This window comes from Monodon monoceros, unplaced genomic scaffold (assembly GCF_005190385.1).
Source record: "Monodon monoceros isolate NGI ecotype Baffin Bay Population unplaced genomic scaffold, NGI_Narwhal_1 Super_Scaffold_16, whole genome shotgun sequence".
NCBI classification, from domain to species: Eukaryota; Metazoa; Chordata; class Mammalia; order Artiodactyla; family Monodontidae; genus Monodon; species Monodon monoceros.
This window is the reverse complement of record NW_021703772.1, coordinates 50,266,449-50,293,285: the sequence shown is the minus strand read 5'-3', so window position 1 is coordinate 50,293,285 and position 26,837 is coordinate 50,266,449. Positions and strand designations below refer to the sequence as shown.

At 35.5% G+C, this 26,837-nt stretch overlaps 1 protein-coding gene across 1 annotated transcript in view; it reads right to left on the bottom strand.

The window, feature by feature from the left end:
- Positions 1-465: 465 nt before the first annotated feature.
- Positions 466-26,837, bottom strand: part of NCKAP1 (NCK associated protein 1) — a 98,887-nt gene continuing 72,515 nt past the window's right edge. Inside the window, exons 21-31 of the mRNA XM_029225622.1 lie at positions 26,119-26,337; positions 25,798-25,928; positions 25,468-25,565; positions 17,780-17,873; positions 9,726-9,808; positions 9,192-9,272; positions 6,874-6,967; positions 4,302-4,418; positions 3,598-3,707; positions 2,421-2,510; positions 466-1,386 (exon numbers count right to left, since the gene is read on the bottom strand). Of these exons, the coding sequence (XP_029081455.1) occupies positions 1,270-1,386; positions 2,421-2,510; positions 3,598-3,707; positions 4,302-4,418; positions 6,874-6,967; positions 9,192-9,272; positions 9,726-9,808; positions 17,780-17,873; positions 25,468-25,565; positions 25,798-25,928; positions 26,119-26,337 (1,234 nt within the window). The 3' untranslated portion in view covers positions 466-1,269. The remainder of the gene's footprint in view (positions 1,387-2,420; positions 2,511-3,597; positions 3,708-4,301; positions 4,419-6,873; positions 6,968-9,191; positions 9,273-9,725; positions 9,809-17,779; positions 17,874-25,467; positions 25,566-25,797; positions 25,929-26,118; positions 26,338-26,837) is intronic.

Below are 26,837 nucleotides of genomic sequence, written 5' to 3'. Positions count from 1 at the left end.
ACTAATTCTATGATCATTCCATTTTTTCCCCCAATCTTTCAAATGTATCTGTCCACTTGCTCACAGATAAAATTAGCAAGTTGATGGCACACAAGATTCATTTTTAGCTCTTAATTAAAAAAAAATGTTATGGAGGGACTTCCCTGGCGGTCCAGTGGTTGGGACTCCACACTTCCACTGCAGGGGGCGCGGGTTTGATCCCTGGTCAGAGAACTAAGATCTGGGGAGCGCACCCGCCCCCCCCCCAAAAAAAGCTATGGAATTTTATTTTCTAATTTTAATATTTTTTCTAGTGGAATGTTTTTCAAAACATTTAAACAAATCTTATAATAGGTGACCTGGTATCAACATGCTACTTAGACATTCCTAGAATAAATTAAAGTTTACTTTAAACTAAGTTTAAATGAAAACTTTCATATTACTGAGTAAATTTTGAGGATCCCAAATTAAAGAAATCATTCAAAATGTGATACAGTCTAGTGTTTATTTTACGTTATGGCAGGTACACTTGAATTTCAAAAATTTAAAACATATAAAAAGTGGTTAGGGACTAACATTTGTATCAACAGTTGATAAATGTCTAAGATTGTTTATTATACAGCAGGGTTCAATGGTAGTGCTAATGCCAACAGGGCACCATGGAAATTAGTCTAAAAATTATCATTAGGCTTTATACAAGCAACAACATTTGCTGCTGTTTTAGAATTTTGGGACACAGCCTGCTTCTAATGCTAAGCAGTCCTTTAACATTTTTAATGTTATACAGTGTTATAGTAATTAGTTTGGCAAATGTTTCAAAATAAAGTAGAAATGTATTCATAACATCACAGAAATGCACATCCAGTTTTGTTTTCAATAAGAACCATAATAGGTACAGGTCAGAACTCTTCCCTATATGAAATAATTTACACACAGATGAATGCTATAATATCACTATCTAAAATAATCACTAAATACAATTCTTTTTCAGAAATAAACAAGCAAAGGTTTTTTTTCATATCAAATATCAAAAACATAGAGAATGCATGTTTTTCAAACAAATGATACTCTAAAATTATTGAAATAATTTCAGTGAATGTGCAACCTAAATCAACCAAGTATACTGAAGTACAACGATATTAAGAAACCAATGATCAGAAAACACAACTGTATGAAAGAAATTTATAATCCACGAAACTGTTTCTCAGGCCTTAAGGTAAAATAGTTCCACAGTTTACAGGTAAAACCGAGGCAACAAAAATGCGTGCTTGTCTTCAATAAGTAGGTATTTTATGCAGAAGATGTAACACTTTGCTTGTAGACAGCATGGTATGCATTTCTCAGCAAGACATAAGGAAAACAAGATTCCAAAAGATCCATTGTCAGGAATGGGGATTCCTGCACAATCTGAAAAATCCCAAAAATGCATCAATTCAACTTATTTATAATGGCAACATTTACTGACAACTAGTAGAGCACAATTTTATATTGCCGTTATTGGGAACAGACATAAGTTTTCCTTTCACTTTAAAATCTGAAATGCGAATGTGCCACAGTGTATGCTATCAAAACATTTTAAATCACTACTTTTCAATTAAATCAATTAATCAACAGGAAATACTGAGCACTTGCATTGCCCTCAACAATATATCACATTTAAAATGTGGTCCATATCATCAAGTCTAACTGGAACCCAACATTAAGCTAAAAAGCCAAATCAAACATGAGACCATCTATGATTAAGGGGAAAGCTGTTAAGTTCCAGAGAGTTCAAAAGAGTAGAAAAGTTAACATAGGCCAAAGTAATCAAGAAAGTCTATCTGAAAAAAGATTCGAGCTACGAGGTATGCCGAATCATTATTAGGATAGACACAGACCTCTGCAGATAAAGGAAATTATTCTAAGTGAGGAAAGAATCACATGGTAGAAACAAGCACAGGTGGTTTCATGCCAGTAAAGAGAAGGAACTGACGAGGCACAGAAAATTACAGGAAATGTTATTAGATGGGTGGGATGAAGTCAAAAATCAGAAAATTCGGAAAAGAGTTCAAACTGATACACTAGGAAAATATAAAGCCTGAGTGTTTCCCAATAGGTTGAAAAACTATTAATAAAAGAATACTCTACAGGTAATGGTGATCTTTTATTCTGTTGTTTTCTGATGCGATTACCATATGGTAAAGTACAAGCGATATCAGTCTATTTAGCAATTATTAGAAAGTGTGTGGCTTGGGTGGAGTGAATATAAATGGTCAAAAAAATACATCACTGTTATAAAGCAGAAACTAACACACCATTGTAAAGCAATTATACTCCAATAAAGATGTTTAAAAAAAAATACATCAGCTCTTATTATAATTTAATGACTGAAGTATCAAGAAAAGACTATCAGGAAAGACTGGAACTTTTTTGTTGTTAGCAAAAATTAAAATAAGACTTACCATATCTAGCAGTAAATAAACAGATTCTCTATTTCTTGTTGTTGTTTTATCTGTCTCCTGGCCAATTTTCAGTAGACTGGAGGATGCAAGCTTAAAAGTGTACATACATTTTAAATAAATTTTTTAAAATAAATGTTCACCACTTATTTTCAGTATGCTTCAACTTGCAACACATTTCAATCATAAGGTGAGCTTAGGCTCTTTACATTCAAGCAACAATTTAAGAGCTATTAAGGTATAAACAGATACAAAGGTAATAAATGTAATCAAATATTCTTATTGGTTTTTAAAACTGATTTTTTCAGAACAAGTCTTTTTTAAAAAAACGATTTAAATTGCTTTTTCTCTTCCCAGTAACTGTATTAACTATATTTCTTAATTCCCAAATAAGAAGAAAATTTCACATTGAGTTTGAGTTAATAGGACCACAATGAGATTAAGACATTAAGTCTTAAATAAAGGAAATAAAGAAAATGAAAACAAAAATTTTAACTCTTAATACCGTTTTCTTTGAAATAGATGTTATTTTGTCCTCAAGTTAGTTTGCTACTACGTTTACTTTAAAAATAAAAAAAAAAATTTTTTAAAGCTAACAGGATTTATAACTTAAAAAGAAGCAAATATTCTAGTGTTCTTTATACCACACTGCATCTTTCTTTTAATTAAAATATGAAAAAGGTTAAGTTGATAAAGGGAAGGAAGAGCTACACTACCATAGAAACTAAAAGCTATACTTCATGAGGCTAGAGTTAGCACTACTACCCTCTTTTGGCAGTGAATAGTATTCTTACTTTTGAGTTTGATTCCATTAACAGTCTCTCTCCAAATAAATAGAAATAAGTAAAATACATCCTTTTAGAGGGATACATTCATCTTTTGCCTCAAGTTTCCTTTGTTTTGTTTTTTCCTCTTTCAAACTCTAGGCAAAATTCTAGGGCAGTCCAAACATCAGCTTAGAAAAAAAAGTCACATTGCAGAGCTCTAGAAATGAGAAGACTTCTAAGTCAAAGGAAAAAATGCTAAACTAACTGCTCCTTGACTTCAATGCCCTGTCTTTACTTATTCCTTATTCCAAAAATTAATTAATTAATTAAGAGAATTTACTTTGTTACACTTCATAGTTACGATTTTTAATTTTCTCTAAAAATTGTCATGAGTTTTGTTTGATTATACACACCGCCAGAAATTCTTTAAGCCGATCTTCAATGCTTCCCTTGTGAATTGTAAACAAAGCTGCAGCGATCTGGTTGATGGCTTTGGCCAAGCAGTGTATGTTGTTGCAGTGCCCTGAGAAAGCGCAAACAGGGTTTGTGGTTTCTGTGTGACCCCAAAATATCAAATCTTTAATGACTTCATAATCTACATAAATAGTGGCATGATTAAAAACAGAGCTGAAGCATCATAACCTGCTTTGCTTGCTCTCCCTTCACTTTCATGAGAGCTAGTGCTTTTAAGAACAGTGTAGAAGAGAACAACAAATAATTATATCTATATTAAACAGGCACATTTTCAAAAACCCCTAAAAGAAACCATATATCAGTTTTATATTGTCTTGGAAACTTAAAAAATAAGTGCTTAGCTGCTTTACAAATATTTCCTCATTCAATCCTTAAAATAATCCTAAGAGTTGGATACTCCCTTCACCATCCCCTGCCACACACACATTCAGGCACCCGCAGGCTCACATATACACATTTCATATGTGTATACGAAACTAGGGGCTTAGAAAAAGAAAAACTGACTATCCAAGGTTATACAACTAGTAAGCGGCAGAACTTAACCCACTTTTTATTATAAAAAAAAATCAATTACTTGAAAAGTACCTACTATGTCAAAACTCATAACTTTTCCAGTGCCAAAACAATTTTAAACCACTATTACCTTCTATAGCAGGGCTATACTGAGACATCACGTTACTGGCCAGTGTTGGCAAAGAAACTGCCACAAAGACCATGAGGAGGCAGGCAATTTTATATTCTTCTTCTGGACTTATGTTTTCTAAGGGATAAAAATTAAAAATAAAGTCAAGGTATTTCTGTCAAGATTAGTTAAGAGTTGATCATCTAAACCAGAAAAAGCATATTTTAATTCTTGTATATTTTACTGAGTCTCTATAGAACTGATTACAATTTTGTTACAAGACATACAGAATGAATAGAAATAAAACACATTACTATTGGCTATTATCAAGTCCTCAGGCATATTTCAAGGACCTCTAATAAAATAAAGCAAAAAAATTTTTTTTTAAACTGTAAGATTTAAAAATATTAGTCCTGTAACTAAATACAGTTTTAGCTACAAGACTAAAAATATGTTTAGAATTACTGGAATCCTAAAATTTCCTAATTGAAAACTAATAATAAATTACTTTATAGGAAAATTCTATGTTTCAGTATAGAAAGTTATGTCATAACTTACTCTGCAAAATCATCCAGAAAACTCTTAAGTTTTTTTCTAAAATAGATATAAGTGAAATGTACTATTAAAAAGAGATGAATGTGGAAAGTAGACTGGATTTCTAACTTCTCCATTTTAGAAGACAGGAGAAACCAGTCATAAATGAATACAACTAGTATTGTCCTAAGGTTTTAAATATTTATTGTAAAATAATTTATCTAAAATATTTATTGTATCCATATACTAAAATTGTGGGTTATCTAGGTACTTCACTTATCGGGTACCTGGGAACTTCTAGTCACCTTACTATTTATCAACACATATAACTAAGAACTGAACATAAGAAAAGAGCCAGAATATATTTTAAAAATCTGGCTGGTCATGACTATTCACAACAGCTAAAACATGGAAACAACCTAAATGTCCATCGACAGATAATACATAAAGAAGATGTGGTACATATATACAATGGAATACTACTCAGCCATAAAAAAGAATGAAATAATGCCACTTGCAGCAACACGGATGTAACTAGAGATTATTAAACTAAGTGAAGTCAGTCAGGAAGAGAAAGATAAATACCTTATGATATCACTTATATGTGGAATCTAAAATATGGCACAAATCAACCTATCCACAAAACAGAAATAGACTCACAGACATAGAAAACAGACTTCTGGTTGCCAAGGGGGAGGTGGGTGGAGGAGGGAAGGACTGGGAGTGTGGGATTAGCAGATGTGAACTATTATATACAGGATGGATGAACAACAAGGTCCTACTGTATAACACAGGGAACTATATTCAATGTCCTGTGATAAACGATATGGAAAAGAATATAAAAAAAAGAATGTCTGTATGTGTATAACTGAGTCATTTTGCTGTACAGCAGAGATTGGCACAACACTATAAATCAACTATATTCCAGGGGAAAAAAAATCTGGCTGATTATGAAAAATATAGCTGTGGCAAATCAAGTAAATATAGTAATTATCCATGTAACTATAATTAACATACTGCACGAATGATGAAACAAAAGTAATGTCAAATCAAAAAAGAACTGATGAACTCAGTCAAACACCATGTTACATCCAAGGAAGCAGGGGAAGGTATTTTAGTGCCAGAAGCAGATGAAATGTTTTTACTTTGTAGAAAAATCTAGAGAATTCTGTGTACCACATTTCAAAGGGCTGATTTTAAAATATTCTGAACGTTTAATATTACATAATAATGCACAGACTCTTTATGGTAAGTAGCTCTAGTAATATAGGACACCCTTTTCTATTTTTCTACACATTTTATCTATTTGTTTGTTTGGCTGCACAGCAGCTTGCGGGATCTTAGTTTCCCAAGCAGGGATTGAACCCTGGCCCTGGCAGTGAAACAGCTGAGTCCTAACCACTAGACTGCCAGGGAATTCCCAAGACACCCTTTTCTAGATAACAATGCTTCTATCTATTAGACCATCTCCATCAGCACACAAATGCTATTATTTCCCCATGTGAAAAATATCCTTCTCTTGATTTTACTCTTGCCTCCTGCTACTATAATTTTACTTCTTTGCTCCCCTTTTTACAGTAAAACTCTGTGAGAGAGTCGTTTTATACTCATTATCTCTAATTTGTTTTCTCCTAAGCCGTCTTTAATGAGCCTTTTGCCTCTAAGACTTCACTGACATTGCTCTTGTCACACGTATTAATTCTACATAGCTGATCATTCCCTTTCCACTCTCCTCGAAGCGATTCTTTCCTGGTTTTTCTTCTCCTTCACAGATTCTTCCTTCTCAAATTTATCTTTTAGTAGTTCTTCCTCTTCTCCCTGAACTCAAACTTGAGAGTGTACCAGGACTCAGACTCTGATCCTCTTCATTTCTGCACACTAAATGGGCTTAATAACCTCATACAGTCTTATGACTTAAATATCTAATCTGTATGTACAACAAACAAAAAAAACCCTTGATATAAAACAGGCAGTTGAACAAATAGATAAGTATCACAGCTATATCTGTGTTGTCCTGGTTTTTTACTAAGACTACTACATAATTACTAGTGCATTTTACCTGATTTTTGTGAGGAAAGAGCTACCACCAAGGCAGGATCAATCTCACACGGTAATCCAGCAGCTGATGACAATTCATATACATTCATTGCAACCTAAAAAATACAAGAATTATAGAGTAAGAAATATTCTAACAAATTTCTGAGAAATCTCACTTTAGTAAGAAAAGGTATAGTGTTTAAATTAGAGTCTGCCTACAAGAACACTAGAGAATTTCAGAAACTTGGCTATAGAAGGAACTACAGCACAACTAACTACACCGAACAAGCTGATTTAGTATTTTGTGTGTGTGCACTGCTGATTATAACTTGACACTACTAAGCCAAACAAAACTTGTATGCTTTCTGTGGCAATTCCAACAGAATCATTCTAAAGCTATTATTTTTCTTGGAAGCATAAGTGTAAGATCAAGATCAAACCAACAGATATGAAAAAAAGAACAAAAGTGAATCAAAATTACTGGGCTTACGTTTTATGTCCATACTTGTCTAATTTAAAATTATAGTGGCTCAATGCCTAATCATATTGTATCTATAAATTCAGTAAATTACTTATTATAATAGATTTTTAAAGGAGTACTAATTTAAAACCTGATAAAGCAATTTCAAATGACTAATTTCTTTTGGTATCACATAAGGATTTCAAGGATACTCCGCTCAATAACTCAGTTAAAAACTACCTACATGGGACTTCCCTGGTGCCACAGTGGTTAAGAATTCACCTGCCAATGCAGGGGATACAGGTTCGATCCCTGGTCTGGGAAGATCCCACATGCCGCAGAGCAACTAAGCCGGTGTGCCACAACTACTGAAGCCCGTGCGCCTAGAGCCCGTGCTCCGCAATAAGAGAAGCCACTGCAATGAGAAGCTCGTGCAACACAACGAAGAGTAGCCCCTGCTCGCCGCAATCAGAGAAAGCCCGCACACAGCAACGAAGACCCAACGCAGCCAAAACTTAAAAAAAAACAAAACAAAACTACCTACATAATTGGTTAGCCCTGATATTACAACAACAAATGTTTACAATCTAGTATAAATTTAAGTGTTAAAACACAACTATAATACAGGGCAGAATATATTTAATTCTACAATGAACAAACAAAAAGTTCTCTGATAATACTAAAAAAAAAAGAAAGAAGAGATGAAATGATCACTTGGGGATCCAGCAATATTTCTTAGAAGATGGCAATTGAATCAGGCATTAAAAGATGGCAGGATTTCAAAAGGCAAAAATAGAGGCAGCCAGGATTTTCAGGAAGAATAAGTTAGAGAACAAAGTAGAAAATGTGAGAATGCACACAACAAGATTTGGTCATCTTACAGGACCCAATGGAAGAGAGGGATAGAGTAAGGAAGTAAAGAGAGAGAGAGAAGGGTGGAACAAGTAATGGAAGCTAAGCCTCAAAAATAAATTTGAGACTTGAACGCCATACAAAAAGTTTAGAAATAACTTTTTCAAGTCAGAGCTTTTCAAAATATGCAAAACAGAAAATAATCTTTCCAAGAAACATTAAAGTTTAGAAAATACAGATATGATAGGTTACTTACTAGATGTGTAACCACTGGTAAATCTGCTGGGATTAAATCAGTGGCTGATTTAATAAATAAATGATCAATAAATGATCAATAAATTTACAAAACAAACAAAACCTGTGGACTCTGGTAAGGCTACCAACCTTCTTTATTTAAAACAGGATACTAATTTAAAAAATTATAGCCTATAATTAACATCCTTTTATAAGATTTTTTTAACATCAATTTTTAAAAACTGAAATTAGCTTTATTTAAAACAAAACAACTCTCATTTCACTGGCTTATCTTTTTTTTTTTGCAGTACGCGGGCCTCTCACTGTTGTGGCCTCTCCTGTTGCGGAGCACAGGCTCCGGACGCGCAGGCTCAGCGGCCATGGCTCACTGGCCCAGCCGCTCTGCAGCACATGGGATCTTCCCGGACCAGGGCACGAACCTGTGTCCCCTGCATCAGCAGGTGGACTCTCAACCACTGTGCCACCAGGGAAGCTCTGGCTTATCTTTTTCATTTTGCTTATGACCATGTATAAACAGCTATCAGTTTAAGGAAAAGGTGATTGATCTTAACTCATTTTACATTGCTATAGGTGATCAAGGAAGATTGACTTTCAAAATGCCTATATAGTATTTTGGTGCTGAGCTCTCTAAGATACATTTTCAAAGGCAAGCATGCTAACCCATCACTCTAAAATATAAACTTTATAGTAGCTTAGGATTTACTAAATTTTACTTCATATGTAAGTTAAATGTCATTTTAGAAACTGTAAAATCCAAATAGAAGTTTTATTACCTTCATATCAGTTTCCCTTGGAATGTGATCCTTGAAATCTTCAATTGAACTGACAAGAAAAGGAATGTGGTAGGACAAGACCTAGGCAGGAAAACAAATTAAGAATGTAGAATTATTTTTAAAAAGCAACCTCTAAACTTATGAGATATTACCATTCAATTACTTCTAGTTTGCATAAAAATTATTTTACTTTGTCTATTTTCAAGTGATTTTCTAAAGTACTACAATACACATAAACGGAATGTATTTGATGCCAAACCAAGTATAGTCAAAATGGAAAATGCTCTAATGAAGAAAAAAGTTGAAAAAGTAGCACAATATTCAGGCAAGTTATATCCCCTAAATTTCAATACCAAAACAAAAAATGAGTTTAAGTAACTATAATTTTTATATGCTTTATTTCATATAAACTATGAAAACTGGAATTTTAATTATATTACTGCCAACTATAAATTTTTAAAGTTACTTTTAAATTTCTGGGAAATTAAAAAGGATTATTTGGCTATAGGATATGTACTCGTAATGGTTTCTTACATCTCTAAGTGCTTCTTGTGCCAATGATCGGAAGGATAAAATTACACCAATTATTGTCATCCTCTTCAAGACACTGTCAACAGCTAAATTTGAAGGAAGGGGAGAAAAGAAGAGAGTGAATTGGATTCTTTCTTAACCATGGAGAAAACTCTTAGTCATAAAATCCCCATGATAAAAGGCACAATTAAAAACAATTTGATTACAACCAATGATTAAAGAGGCAAGGGTACTGAAAACTGATGTTAAAATTAGGAAATTATAGTTTACTTCCAGTGGAGTACACTCTGTTCTTTAAAATGGTTTAGATGGTTCATCAGAATCCTGAAACAATCATGCAAGTAGCCACCTGTATAATCCTATCACATTAATGGTAGTAATAGGAGGAAGGAGAGAGAGACTAGGGGAAAAAGAAGAAGCTGATCAGAGTGGATCCTCAAAAATCAACTGGCGGGACTTCCCTGGTGGTCCGGTGGTAGAGAATCCACCTTCCAATGCAGGGGATGAGGGTTCAATCCTTGGTTGGGGAACTAAGATCCCACACACCTCCGGGCAACTAAGCCCATGCACCACAACTACTGAGTTCACACACCTCAATGAAAGAGCCCACACGCCACAAACTACACAGCCCGCGTGCTCTGCAGACCACGTGCCACAACTACAGAGAAAAAAACCTGCATGCCACAACTAGAGAGAAGCCCACGTGACACAATGAGGAGCCAGTGCACCGCAACAAAAGATGCCGCATGGCTCAATGAAAATCCTGTGTGCCGCAACTAAGACCCGACACAGCCAAAAAAAAAAAGAGAAAATATCAACTGGCCCTGGAACTTGGGAGATGCTAAATTAAGCAGTTGAGATCTAGAGTCCAGAAACAAAATGACTATTGAGATCATAAGCAGTAAGACCAGGTTTCTGAAGACTATGAATGGATTTGATCACTTACATTTTGGTTAGAGAACATTATTCTGAAATTTATTGCTATTATATTCAATATCAAAACTTGGTTAAATAAAATCAGGAGATATTAGAATTAGAAGGATCAATACCTTCATATTTTAAAAAACCAAAATTTATTGAATTACTCCCCATACACAAGTCATTGTACTATATAAGAAACAAATATAAACAAAATAATAATCTAGACCTTAATAACAGTCTAAATGGACTGTCAAGAAAACTAAAAAAATATGATCCTATTTATATGAGAGAAGGTATATATGTATATACATATATACACACACACATATTTGTATATACATAATAAATTTCTCGACAGATGTACAGAAAACTGTTAACTGTAGTTAAACCTTTGAGAAGTAGGACTGGAGAGAATTTTGTTTTGACTTTCTACCTCCTGTGTGGTTTGTTTAAACCTTTACCATAAGCATCTTTTATTAATACACATGGAAAGGCATAATAGAAGCCAAAATGTGATGAGAATTAATAGTGTTAACAAAATCATGTAAGGCACAAATATGTTATAAATTCCACAGGAGCAAAGTCTTATTAATCTTTTTATCTATCTATAGCACTCAGCAGAGTGCTTAAGACCCACAAGACTAGAAGATGTTCAATAAAATGGTTATTCAAGAAGTGAGACGAGAAAGTTGTTACTATCCAGATAAGGAGAGAAGAAATGAGGGTAAAAGAAAATATTTCTCTGAGAATATGTCATCCAATTTATGGGCATAAAGGAGTGAGAACAAAAGGGCATTCCAGTCCAAAAAACAAGACAGCAAACCCAGAAAAAAGAATGCAGAGAATAAGGTGAACAATCAGAAAATAAGTAGTGTGATATAATCATATACTTCGATGTTACCCAGAATTTAATGAAGTTTGCAAAGACTATAGCTATAACCTCCTCTTGAATATGCACAATAACATTAAAAGTTCTGAGAAACTTCACATTAAGAAATCTTGTTTAACTTATTGTTTTAATAAATAAAATAAATGTGCTCAAGTCACATAGTCAGAAATTCCAAAAAACTAAAAATTAATTTCAGGTTGTCTCCCAATTCAGAGCTTTTTTTTTTTTGGCCGCACCACGTGCCTTGCAAGATCTTACTTCCCCAACCAGGGATTGAATCCGGGCCATGGCAGTGAAAGTACCTAACTATTGGACCTCCAGGGAATTCCCCAGAGCTACTTTTAATAAATTATATTGCTTTCTCTTTTTTAGGGTATTTAAAAGAATGTGTTTGTTGACTATGAAAATCAAACTGCTACAAAAGTAAATCAATTTCTGTATATGGGATAAAGGCAGCACAAAGGTAAAGAAGAGATCAGAGACAAAAGAGAGTATTCTGGAAAACAGTTCAACTCAAAGCATAGCTTTCTCTATTCCCCTAAATAAGTCACTCTCAAGCAGATCTTTTCTTTTTCCAAATCACAAAAGATTTTGCTTCAAATCCACGAATAGAAGAGTTAAAGTAACAGTAAACATGCATTGAACACTGCAGTGGATTAGCTGCTTCTAACCAGATGACACAGTCAAAACGTTGTTTATTAGCATGAAATTAAGTAGGGTTAAGGCCAGCTGGGTGATCAAATGAGTATTTAAAAATTAAAGAAATGTGAAAAATAATAATAATAAAGTAAAACGTACTAGAAAATATAAGTATATAGTATAACAATGAACAAAAGATTGCCAGCAAACACAAGAAAGGATGCTCAAAATCACTAATCATTAGAGAAATGCAACTCAAAACTACAATGAGGTATCACCTCACACCGGTCAGAATGGCCATCATCAAAAAGTCTATAAACAATAAATGCTGGAGAGGGTGTGGAGAAAAGGGAACACTCTTGCACTGCTGGTGGGAATGTAAATTGATACAGCCACTATGGAGAACAGTAAGGAGGTTCCTTAAAAAACTAAAAATAGAACTACCATACACCCAGCGATCCCACTACTGGGCACATACCTTGAAAAAACCATAATTCAAAAAGAGTCATGTACCACAATGTTCACTGCAGCTCTATTTACAATAGCCAGGACATGGAAGCAACCTAAGAGTCCAATGACAGAAGAATAGATAAAGAAGATATGGCATATATACACAATGGAATATTACTCAGCCATAAAAAGAAACAAAATTGCGTTATTTGTAGTGAGGTGAATGGACCCAGAGTCTGTCAAACAGAGTGAAGTAAGTCAGAAAGAGAAAAACAAATACCGTAAGCTAACACATATATATGGAATCTTAAAAAAAAGAAAAAAAAATGGTTCTGAAGAACCTAGGGGCAGGACAGGAATAAAGACGCAGACGTAAAGAAGTAAAGCTGTCACTGTTTGCAGGTGACATGATACTATACATAGAGAATCCTAAAGATGCTACCAGAAAACTAATAAGAGCTAATCAATGAATTTGGTAAAGTAGCAGGATACAAAATTAATGCACAGAAATCTCTGGCATTCCTATATACTAATGATGAAAAATCTGAAAGTGAAATCAAGAAAACACTCCCATTTACCATTGCAACAAAAAGAATAAAATATCTAGGAATAAACCTACCTAAGGAGACGAAAGACCTGTATGCAGAAAATTATAAGACACTGATAAAAGAAATTAAAGATGATACAAATAGATGGAGAGATATACCATGTTCTTGGACTGGAAGAATCAACATTGTGAAAATGACTCTACTACCCAAAGCAATCTACAGATTCAAGGCAATCCCTATCAAACTACCACTGGCATTTTTCACAGAACTAGAACAAAATATTTCACAATTTGTATGGAAACACAAAAGGCCCCGAATAGCCAAAGCAATCTTGAGAACGAAAAAAGGAGCTGGAGGAATCAGGCTCCCTGACTTCAGACTATACTACAAAGCTACAGTAATCAAGACAGTATGGTACTGGCACAAAAACAGAAAGATAGATCAGTGGAACAGGATAGAAAGCCCAGAGATAAACCCACGCACATATGGACACCTTATCTTTGATAAAGGTGGCAGGAATGTACAGTGGAGAAAGGACAGCCTCTTCAATAAATGGTGCTGGGAAAACTGGACAGGTACATGTAAAAGTATGAGATTAGATCACTCCCTAACACCATACACAAAAATAAGCTCAAAATGGATTAAAGACCTAAATGTAAGGCCAGAAACTATCAAACTCTTAGAGGAAAACATAGGCAGAACACTCTGTGACATAAATCACAGCAAGATCCTTTCTGACCCACCTCCTAGAGTAATGGAAATAAAAACAAAAATAAACAAATGGGACCTAATGAAACTTCAAAGCTTTTGCACAGCAAAGGAAACCATAATCAAGACCAAAAGACAACCCTCAGAATGGGAGAAAATATTTGCAAATGAAGCAACTGACAAAGGATTAATCTCCAAAATTTACAAGCAGCTCATGCAGCTCAATAACAAAAAAACAAACAACCCAATCCAAAAATGGGCAGAAGACCTAAATAGACATTTCTCCAAAGAAGATATACAGAATGCCAACAAACACATGAAAGAATGCTCAACATCATTAATCATTAGAGAAATGCAAATCAAAACTACATTGAGATATCATCTCACACCAGTCAGAATGGCCATCATCAAAAAATCTAGAAACAATAAATGCTGGAGAGGCTGTGGAGAAAAGGGAACACCCTTGCGCTGCTGGTGGGAATGTGAATTGGTTCAGCCACTATGGAGAACAGTATGGAGGTTCCTTAAAAAACTACAAATAGAATTACCATATGACCCAGCAATCCCACTACTGGGCATATACCCTGAGAAAACCAAAATTCAAAAAGAGTCATGTACCAAAATGTTCATTGCAGCTCTATTTACAATAGCCCGGAGATGGAAACAACCTAAGCGCCCATCATCGGATGAATGGATAAAGAAGATGTGGCACATATATACAATGGAATATTACTCAGCCTTAAAAAGAAATGAAATTGAGCTATTTGTAATGAGATGGATAGACCTAGAGTCTGTCATACAGAGTGAAGTCAGTCAGAAAGAAAAAGACAAATACCGTATGCTAACACATATATATGGAATTTAAGGAAAAAAAAAATGTCATGAAGAACCTAGACAGGAATAAAGACGCAGACCTACTGGAGAACGGACTTGAGGATATGGGGAGGGGGAAGGGTGAGCTTTGACAGGGTGAGAGAGAGTCATGGACATATACACACTAACATACGTAGTAAGGTAGATAGCTAGGGGGAAGCAGCCGCAGGGCACAGGGATATTAGCTCGGTGCTTTGTGACAGCCTGGAGGGGTGGGATAGGGAGAGTGGGAGGGAGGGAGTCACAAGAGGGAAGACATATGGGAACATATGTATATGTATAACTGACTCACTTTGTTATAAAGCAGAAACTAACACACCATTGTAAAGCAATTATACCCCAATAAAGATGTTTTTAAAAAAAAAAAAAGACGCAGACGTAGAGAATGGACTCGAGGACATGGGGAGGGGGAAGGGTAAGCTAGGAAGAAGTGAGAGAGTGGCATGGACATATATACACTACCAAATGTAAAACAGATAGCTAGTGGGAAGCAGCCACAGAGCACAGGGAGATCAGCTCGGTGCTTTGCGACCACCTAGAGGGGTGGGATAGGGAGGGTGGGAAGGAGACACAAGAGGGAGGGTATATGGGGATATATGTGTATGTATGTATAGCTGATTTACTTTGTTATAAAGCAGAAACTAACACACTATTGTAAAGCAATTATACTCCAATAAAGACGTTAAAAAAAAACAATGAACAAAAGAGATCAGATAGGGATTTAAAAAATAATATTTTACTAAGATTTTTTTTTTTTAATTTTTAATTTTTGGCTGTGTTGGGTCTTCATTGCCGCGCATGGGCTTTTTCTAGTTGCGGTGCACAGGCTTCTCATTGCGGTGGCTTCTCTTGTTGCAGAGCATGGGCTCTAGGCACACAGGCTTCAGTAGTTGCAGCACGCGGGCTCGGCAGTTGCAGCACATGGGCTTCAGTAGTTGCGGCGTGCAGGCTCAGTAGTTGTGGTGCACGGGCTTAGTTGCTCCGCAGCATGTGGGATCTTCCTGGACCAGGGATCGAACCTGGGTTCCCTGTATTGGCAGGTGGATTCCGAAGTGCCACCAGGCAAGTCCCCTTACTAAGTATTTATTCACACTCCTCCTCCCTATAATGCTACCAAGTCAATCTTTCCTTTTTTTCATTTCATTTTTTAAAGTTCCACACAGTAAACTTGACTTTTCCCCCTTTCAGTGTACAGCTCTAGGAAAAATTTAACATGTGTAGATCTGTGTTACCACCATCACCACAGTGGTGACCAACTTCATCACCCCAAAAAACTCCTTTGCTGCCTTCCCTTTACAGTTTTGGCAACCACTGATCTGTTCTAAAAGGCAACCTGTAGCATAGTTTTGTTTTTTTTGTTTTTTTTTGTGGTACGCGGGCCTTTCACTGTTGTGGCCTCTCCCGTTGCGGAGCACAGGCTCCAGACCCGCAGGCTCAGCGGCCATGGCTCATGGGCCCAGCCACTCCACAGCATGTGGGATCCTCCCGGACCGGGGCACAAACCCGTGTTCCCTGCATCGGCAGGTGGACTCCCAACCACTGCGCCACCAGGGAGGCCCCTGTAGTATAGTCTTATATTAACTTTTATTAAATAACTTTGTATTTTTTTATTCATTTATTTTTTGGCTGCGTTGGGTCATTGTTGCTGCGTGTGGGCTTTCTCTATTCGCGGCGCACAGGCTCTAGGCGCACAGGCTTCAGTAGTTGTGGCACAAGGGCTCGGTAGTTGTGGCTCATGGGCTCTAGAGTGCAGGCTCAGTAGTTGTGGCACACAGACTTGCTCCACGTCATGTGGAATCTTCCCGGACCAGGGCTCAAACCCGTGTCCTCTGCATTGGCAGGCGGATTCTTAACCACTGTGCCACCAGGGAAGTCCCAAAGTTTCTATTTTTGAAAGCAGGATAAGATAGCCTAATAAAGTGATTCTCTAAATCATTTTATAATTTTATAAAATTTGATATAGCTGCAAAACATTTAAAAGAAAAACATCAAAGGGGAAGTATATAAAATATATGCATCTTTAATTTACTTCAGGGTTATTTTTTACTTGGGAAAATAAACTCTCTGGTTTTCTCAAATACGGAGAACATTTTATTTAGGATTTCACTAAATTTTTAATGTTGTAAAGGCTTCTGAATGAATCAGTAAGAAGTATGACTTTAAAATAATTTTTAATTATAACTTTGAGTTCAAGGACAAAAATCAAATTAAATTAATTCAAGTACATCTAAAATAGGTACTTGGCTAAACATACTTTAATAAACACTTAAGATTCACTGCTATTTCACATATCTCCCACAAAGAATCAGTATCAAGAAGATTTTTTTTTAAGTTGTAGGCTCAGGTTTTCATACAATGAATACTAGTTAGCAATAAAAGGAACAAAGTACTGATTCACTTAACACAGAGGGGTGAATCTCAACAATATATACGAAAGAGTATATACTGTGTGATTCTGTTTATATGAAGTTTTGGAACAGGCAAATTTAATCTACAGTGATAGAAATCAGATCAGTCACTGTCTAACGGTGTGAAACTGACTACAAAGAGTCATGAGAAGCTTTCTGAGGTGACTGGACTGATCTACATCTTGACTGTGGTAATGGTTATGTGGATGTACACAACATTTGTCAAAATCCATCACACCGTTCACTTAAACGTGTGCATTTTACTTACATAAACAATACCTCGATAAAGTTGATTTTCAGAAAATTACAGACTCTAAAGTTAAATCTCCTTCAGTCTAAATTAATATAGATTTATTGTATTTAATTTAATGGGTTCATGAACTAACTGATAATGATATCAAATATCTGACACGTGGTACTAAGAGTATTGTAAAGAAAACAAAATATGAAACAGGTAAGCCATTCACTTAAAAGTTCCTTTGCAAAAATTTTCTAGTTCTCCTCATTACTGAAGAGTACTTTTCATAACTTACTATTTATATTTATAAAATTTGAGCAAAAGCTAAATACTGAGTGTCAAGGTGTTCTTAATGCTTATAAAAAGTATCATGATTTACTCACACGATAATCTTTTAAAGAGTGCAGCCATCTGGTCGGGTTTGTCAAAGCTGGTCCTCATTTGTGTTAGCACATCAACATTTTCCACCACAAGTTTCTAAAGAAAGGAAAAGGAAGATCCTAGGTCAGGCACAGACCTCCTTATGTTGATGAGATAAGAACATGCTTGGAAATTACAATCTAGCAAGTAGGAAAAATAATACATGAAATCTAGATGCTCTATGCTATGTTTCTGTTATTGTTTTCATAAAAGAATTTTAAAATTATTTACATAAAATTAATGTTTTCCTTCAGTTTGCAAATTCAAGAAGGGAGGAGTTCAGGAAAAAGCAATAAAGATAAGTAGTAGTATAAAGGATTATCTTCTGCTTAGACACAGAACAGCACCAATAATAAAAAGCAGACACTGAAGTGGATATAGAGAGCAATAAATTCCAACTAAAACAAAAAGAACTTGCTAAAGTTAAAGCTGGCTAAAGGTAGCCTAGAGTTCATCATTGGATATATATATAATCAGAGGGAGAAAAACTTGTAGGGGTATGGTACCACTTCACAGAGAACAGAGCAATGTTTCCTAGCACAAAAAGGAAATGTCAACTATGTACCTCCTCTTTCAGGGACCACTGAGAAAAGGGAAGAGAAGAGAGGGAAGAGAGTGAAGGATAGCTAATTAAGAAAAGTATAACTCATTAAACAATGCTTTTCTTAAAAGGAGTACTGGAAAAGTAATTTCATTTAAAAGTTATAACTCAAACAAATATAATTAATTTTATTCTGGCAGAGATAGTGGGTATATTTGGAAAGCCTGGATATCTTAATTCAGCAGGTCTGGGTGTGGAGATATATGTAGCAAGCATATTGTTGAAGTGCCATAGTGGTTGTGTTACAAGCCAAAGGCTGATGACAACTGATTTAAGGGGAGCATGAAAAACTCCATGGAAAATCTATAAAAGTAATTTTTCCCATACTAGTACGAATTTTGCTTATGTTCCACCTGAGATCATTTCTGTTTATGCTCTCATTCAGATGTTCAGCTCCAGTAACATTTATTTGCTAAATTCAACCTCTACAGTGTCTAATTAGACTACCTGCTCTCTCTGAGGCCTATTCAATACTTGTCCCATCAATCAGTATACACTCAAATATATGCCCAACCTTGACTGTGCTCACGCACCTTGAACATAATATCATGTATCAGTGAATCAAAGACAGCAATGAATATTAAATGCACCATTATCTAATGTGCCATTAAGAAAAAAACTCGGGATTCCCTGGTGGCGCAGTGGTTAAGAATCTGCCTGCCAATGCAGGGGACATGGTCTGGGAAGATCCCACATGCCGTGGAGCAACTAAGCCAGTGCACCACAACTACTGAGCCTGCACTCTAGAGCCCGCGAGCCACAACTACTGAGCCTGCGTGTCGCAACTACTGAAGCCCGCGCGCTGCAACTACTGAAGCCCACGCACATAGAGCCTGTGCTCCGCAACAAGAGAAGCTACCGCAATGAGAAGCCCGCGCACCGCGATGAAGAGTAGCCCCCGTTCGCCGCAACTAGACAAAGCCCGCTCACAGCAACGAAGACCCAATGTAGCCAAAAATAAATAAATTAAATAAATGTAAAAAAAACCTCTACCAATTAAACTGACACAATGTTTTCTAATCATATGACTATAAGACATGTATAATTTCAGAAATGCTAATATAGGATAATTGTTTTAGAATCAATAAATTATTGTATACATTTAATAGTAAGATTCTGTAATCATTTTTAAGCTCCTCTACTAGGCAATTTACAAACAATCCCATTTACCCTGATCCAAATGAGGGAGGTGACAGTCCAATTTCACAACTGAGAAAACTAAGGCTCAGAGAAGTTAGATAACTTGCCCAAAGTTATAGATATTAAACAGTGGAATTTGGAATTTAAATTCAGGTATGCCTGATTTTAAAATCCATGCTCTTAATCCCCAAAGAAATGGTTGTTAATCTTCAGTGTGCATCAGAATGATCTGGAGGACTTGTTGGGTTCTAGCTCCACAGGTTCTGATTTAGCAGATCTTAGGTAGAACCAAAACTTGTGCATTTTTATTAAGATCCAAGGCAAGGCTGCCACTGCTATCTGGGGACCATGGTTTAAGAACGATTACCCCGAATTATTTGTTTGCACATTACTCTTAAAAAAAAGTTAATGAAGTCTCCTCTTAAAAGTATAGTTTATATAAATTTCTTTTCTCCCTCAATTGCACCCTGAGACAGAGCTTTCTATACATTTAAAGCCATTGATTAATATCTCTGACAAATGGCCCAAAAGCTGTAACTAGGAATTATAACTAAATGGTTTGGAACAAACTGAGACTAATCAAGTGAAAAGAATCAAGACTACTAAAAAAAATGTTGGTTTTCTGTTAGAAAGTGTTAAATTCTTGGCACAATTCATATTTAAATTTCTTACTTCATCCTTCTAGGACTCTGAAGAACTAGAAGAACTGAAAGAACTGGCAAGACTTGAAGAAGTTGACTCGATGGGCACAACTCCAAATGAAACACCCCAAGAATTTTAGTAGGAATGGAGACACTGGTTGTTTTCTTCTCCAGGAAGTAATAAACACGTTTTATCATTAGTACATGTGCATAGTGTTGACTGTGTCTGACACACGATTTACTCACAACCATTAAGTATAAAGAAGCTTTCCTTTTTTTTAGTTGGCCCACAAATTTACTCTGAAATAAAAAAGGTCCTCAGCTAAAACAGGAACTGAAACAATCAATTAAGGTAATCTTTAAGATAAAAAGAAGATGCAGCCACATAATATTTAGTTTATGTCAGTTTAGATTAAATATAAAAAATAAAAACAGAGAAAATTAAAAGCTAAGATGTTACAGAACTATCTTAAAAATATTATAATTCCCCCCAAAACACTGTATTCACTAATTTCATAAAGATTAAAATGCTATTTCGGCATCATCATGCTCTAATATGGAGAGTCTGAGTTACAATCTTTTCTGAGGGATATTTGACAATATCAGAAAAAAATCATCCACTTTCAGAAATTTGTCGTATAGAAATGTTCAAACAAGTATGTAGACTACATGCTGGCTAAATGTAGAGAACTCTATATGTATGTCTAAACTCTGCTTCTTCCAGAAATACACTGAAGTGATAGGAAAAAAATAAAAAGGCATAAATCTTTGGTAACAAAGGAGATAAAAGAAGAATGAGAGATGCCAACAAAATTCTAGAAGATGAAAACCGGAGCAAAGGATAAGTGGAGATGAGAAATTTGAGCAGTTAAGTTCCTGTAGGGGAGATACTATGCAGAAGGCACGCTAATGGAAGCCTCAGGGCCTAGGTAGGACTCAGAAATTGTAGGCAGTGGCATAGAAAGGAAGACTTGGGCTTGATAACAGGAGGGTTATTACATGTCTGTAAGGGGGAGGGGGTCATTACACACCCAACTTCTCACTGTCTTAAGAAGTGATGCTGACAAGGAGGACTCTACATTCAGGAACATCAGGAACAGAAGGTGGCCAGAGAGAAAGGGAGAACGACCTAAGAATCATGATAGCCAGCCAGATGTATTAGACCTCCTCCCTCCTCCCTCCCTTAATCTCCAATGGACTTCCACTCTTCAGCTGGAGGTACTGCATGTGAAAAATTATTTGCAGGAATCATCTGAATCCTAGGATGAAGATACCTTTCTCCAGAGAGGATTTTTATTAGCGTCTGCCAAGCACCTTGGGGCACTACTAATCTAGGACCACTTTTAATACACATTCAAGACTTGAGATTCAAAACAAAAAGAGTAACATAAACAGGGCTGAAAATCCTGGGGGGACGGGGGTGTGTGTGAATCATTTCCAGTTCACTGTTACCCTGAAGGTATAACTCTTTGGGGTATCTATGTAAAGAGGGTGAAAGGGAATTTAAGCAGAATTCCTTTCCACTCCCACTCTGGGCAGTCTTTGGGTTTTGATTATGGAGCCCCTTGCTCCACAAGACCACCAAGACTCAGCTGAATCTTAACAAATGTTACTTCTGGATCAGCGAATGTCCTCACATCAGCACAGTGGCTTCCAGTGCTTTCCTTGATTTTAGCCTAGAAATAAACACCTCACTGCCCTTTTAGCTCTTTTTTAGAAAATGTTTTCTTTATATACATATATATATGTATATATATACATTTCAAAAAAGTTGTCCTTAAGGGAAAAGTTGATCTAAATAACCTAGCCTACCAGTATTGGAAGCAGCAATCTGTATGTTATTTTACTTCTGTAATTTCATAAATTTGTATTCTAAGGAAAGTAATTTTATAGGACACTGAAAAATGCAAAGCAATTAGAATCAGCACTGATAGACAAGTACTTTTGGAGATTTATCTCAATGAGATATAAAACACACTGAACAGTATAAAACACACTGAACTTGTCTATATGAAACACCATTATATTATGATCATAAGATTTCTTATGGAATAAATTATAAGAATACACATTGAAGTATGCCTCAGTACACAGAGGCTGAGAATACAAAGTCATAAATAACACCTCCAGTTCTTAATAATATACAAGTAGTTAAATTCAGAGGGACTTCCCTGGTGGCTCAGTGGTTAAGAATCCACCTGCCAATGCAGGGGACATGGGTTCGATCCCTGGTCGGGAAAGATCCCACATGCCACGGAGCAACTAAGCCCGCGAGCCACAGCTACTGAAGCCCACGTGCCTAGAGCCCATACTCCACAATAAGAGAAGCCACCACAGTGAGAAGCCTGTGCACTGCAACAAAGAGTAGCCCGTGCACTGCAACAAAGAGTAGCCTGCGCACTGCAATGAAGAGTAGCCCCCGCTCGCCACAACTAGAGAAAGCCCATGTGTAGCAACGAAGATCCAACGCAGCCAAAATAAATAAATTAATTAAAAAAATAATAAATTCAGAGAAATCTGAATTACAATTTGGGATTATTAAGAAGGATCTCTAAGAAAACCACTGTAAAGCACTGTGCAATTCGAGAAAACTAAATCCTCAGGACTAGCTTTGTTTTGCAGAAATCTAAATGATAATGGGCACAATGCTAGAAATGTAAAGCTTTCATATTTACGGTTGACCACATGAAGAAGACGTCTGAAAAATACTCATCTAAATCAGGATTTAGTGTTTGAGCAGCAAAAAAATAAAAATAAAAAGCCCCTAAATACCAAAACATAATTATGTGATTTTCTAAAAGTCTTACAACTAACATTAAATCATTAATAAAATAGGCAAGTTTTTATGAAGGTAAAAAGAAAAGTTAAGGAAAATCACATAGATTACTAAAATCAAAAGTTTTAGAGAAAAAAATGTTTTAGTATCCTAAACCATCTTGGTTTTGGGGTATACTACATTTAATGAGAAACCCAAGCTAATTCACTCCCATGTATCTCCAAAGATAATAAATCTAAGTTCTTACACAAAAAGTTTCTCTTGTCTAGCTTTTTAACTCAGGTTTAATATTACCAAATATTTGAAAAAGAATCCAGCCAAGAAATAACACTCGTGAGTCAGAAAACTCATATTATTAAAAAAGAAGTCAACACTATACTATTATGACATCAACTTTAAATTAAATTTTAATATCTGAGAAAGAAAATATGGTCATTCCAAGATACAAAAGAGAAATGTTAAAACATAAGCTCCTTCGATTTCTTTTAAAGAATAGGAATGTATTTGATAACATTGATACTTAAGGACATAGCTAAGACAGTTAAGTTTATAAAAGGATTACTGAAAGACTATGACAAAATCTGAACTAAAAAAAATCCAGAAATAATGAACAATATCTAACAAGATAAATTATTAAAGGAACAAAAATAAAGGTCTAAAAAACGAAATCACACAAAATACAAGATGTAGAAAGCATGGTTCAAGTCTGTATATGAAAACAAAAGGGGAGGGGGACAGGGGAAAGGAGGAAAGGAGAAGGAGGAAGGGGGAAGGGAAAAAAAGGTACCTGATTCCAAGTTGAAAACAGGATGGTATAGCTATGTAAAGTGCTGATGCTATCTTAAACTGTATCAGTAAGTATGGTGTCCAGGGTAAGTAGGTGCACCCTCACTACTCAGATCTCTAGCTGAAGTTTATTCTCAGTTCAGGGCACCAGCCTCTAAAAGTGACACCAATAAGATAGAATTTGTAACAGAAGAGAGTGAGACTAAATATGAATATACTTCACCTAGGGAAGAGAAAGGTAATACCAACAAAAGTTTCTAAATATGTGGAGGGTCATGTTGTTAGAGGCAGTCTCTACCTCTTGATGTAAGAATGAGGACCAATCAAAAATTACTACTTAGATATTAACATAACTAGAGATATGCAGTAATTGATAAGACTGCCTCATTTTCAAGAAGACCAAATCATCCACCCAGAAAAATGTATATTCCGGCATCAAGTAAGGGTGGGTTAGCTGACTGCTAAGATCTCTTGCATTTCTCAAGACAGTGTAGTAGGGTACTAGTATAAACTCTGGAGCCAGACAGACTATATAGATTCAAATTAAAAGTTTCACCACTTATTAGCATGTGAGCCTGGACAAGTTACTTAATCTTTCTTGGTCTTACTTTTCTAATTTGTAAAATAGGGACAATAGCAGTTTTAAGAATTTAAAGGAGTTAATAAAAAATATATAAAGAGCTTAGAAAAGTCCTAGAACAAAGTAAAGAGTAAGGAAAGCTACCTGTTTTTATTTTTGAATCCAACAGGTATTTACCAAGCACTACTATGTGCTGGACACTAATTTAGCACCAAGGTTTTTTTTTTTTTTTTAATTAATTAATTAACTAATTAATTGCCCTGTTGTGGCAAGCAGGGGCCACTCCTCATTGTGGTGCGCGGGTCTCTCACTATCACGGCCTCTCTTGTTGCGGAGCACAGGCTCCAGACGCGCAGGCTCAGTAGCTGTGGCTCACGGGCCTAGTTGCTCCGTGGCATGTAGGATCTTCCCAGACCAGGGCTCGAACCCGTGTCCCCTGCATTGTCAGGTAGATTCGCAACCACTGCACCACCAGGGAAGCCCTAGCACCAAGGTTTTAAGAGAGTTTATAATTGAGTTTTTATTCTAGTGAGTGACATAAGATGCATGACATGAAAGGTCACAAGTAAAATACAAATAAAGCTGGATAAAAAGAATAAAAAGTAATGGTTGCGATTTTTAAAAGTGTGTTCAAGGAGGGATATTCTGATAATTGAAAATACATGAATGTTATGAGAAGACAAGCTGAGACAGTATCTTAGTGAAGAGTATTTTGAGATGACACAATAGCAAGTAGGCCAGCCAGGACGGAGGAGTGTAAAAGGTGAGAAAAAGTGGAAGGCCAGATCCTCTAGGGGCCTTGCAGCACTGTTAAGGATATCAGATACCTTGAATTCTCATAGATATGAATAGACTAGTTTTTATTATCACATCATAGTACTCAACCCACCACATTAAATGGCAAAGAAGCACTAAAAATAAAAACAGTTCTAGAAGAATCTGCTTATTCAGTCTGAAATAAAAAATAGTTGGCAAAAGCTAAATTACTGGACCATAATTCTTCTATTATTTCATACAGAAAAGAACACAAGAAATTAAAGATGAGAAATTTGTTCCCTGAGGCTTCTAGGCTTGCTGCTCATATTCATGAAATGTTTTAAAGCTAAAATCAATAAAGACTATATTACCTTAAGTTCAGCAACTTGTGATGAAATATGCCACATAAGGCTTTCACTTAGGAACTTCATACCATATGGGCCTAGCAGTTCTGATAACGACCTCATTTCTGAAAGGAAATGGAATTTTATACTTTGACAGAGCAAATATTTTAAGAAGCAAATTATTAATGGAAAACCCGAAGAAAAGTCAGTAGAATAAATAAGAACACAAATGCAAAGCTAAGTCTAAGATACAATGTATGATTATCCATATAATTGAATAAAAATAGTCACAACAGAATCAAAACCAAAAGAATCAAGCTTTCTTCATTCTCTAAAACACGTCAGAGTATTATTCACCTGATATGTCAGAATATTCCTCTGCGTTAAATGTTAATTCATTTTCCGTAGGTAAGTTCACAAATGCTTTCATTGCAGGGAAATAAGCTATATGACCATTGCTGACTTGTCTTAACAAAGTTTCCAGATACCTAAGGCGAAAAGTAAATTTACAAATGGAGAAATTAATTCAAAATTTATTATGGTATACATTACCGCATATAATTTTAAAGTTGACTAATAACATGAATGAGCAATTATCCATTAAAAAAAAAAACTTTCAGAAGGCATTCATTACAAAGAAACTTTATATCACTCCAAATTTCTAAATATGTTCCTTACCAATTTGTGTACAGACTTGTAATGGTTGGCTCTCCATGACTGTCTAAATGTTGTGTTTGTTGAAGAAGCACATTATTAAATACTCTTGTAATATCAATTTGCACATAGTTTTCTATTGACTGGAGTACAGTCATGTATGCTCTTACACTTGTCAGAAGCTCTGATGGTTTTGCAATTTCCTGTGTGGCTTGATTATACATAGTCATTCCAACAATAGACCTGGGGGGGGTAAAAAAATAATTAAAAAGTTCTAATTGTTGTATCTATATAAACAGGCCATTCAATCTACTGCTCTCTAATATTAAATAAGCAATGAAATTTTAAATACACTTTGTTACAAGTTCATGAAATTATTACTATGTTTATCTTCCAAAGAAACAACTTTAAAAAAGAGTATACACCTAAAAGGTATAATGAAATGGGAATGCAAGTGATTAAAAAAAATACTAACGGCATCAGTAATAAAAATTATTTGAGAATAAAGAGGTTTAAAAAATTCCTTTAACACGATATGCTGTCTCCAGCAAGTACAGTGGACTATTTAGTCCATAGCCTGAATTCCTTTGACACTGTTATGTGCCAGTAGTTTTTTAGGCTTTATATATATTACCTACAATCTTCATATTTAATAACCCTACTATGCAGTTATCACCACCATTGCATAGAGGAGGAAAAAAAAACAACTAAGGTGCAGAATTCAAGTAAACTGCTCAAGGTCA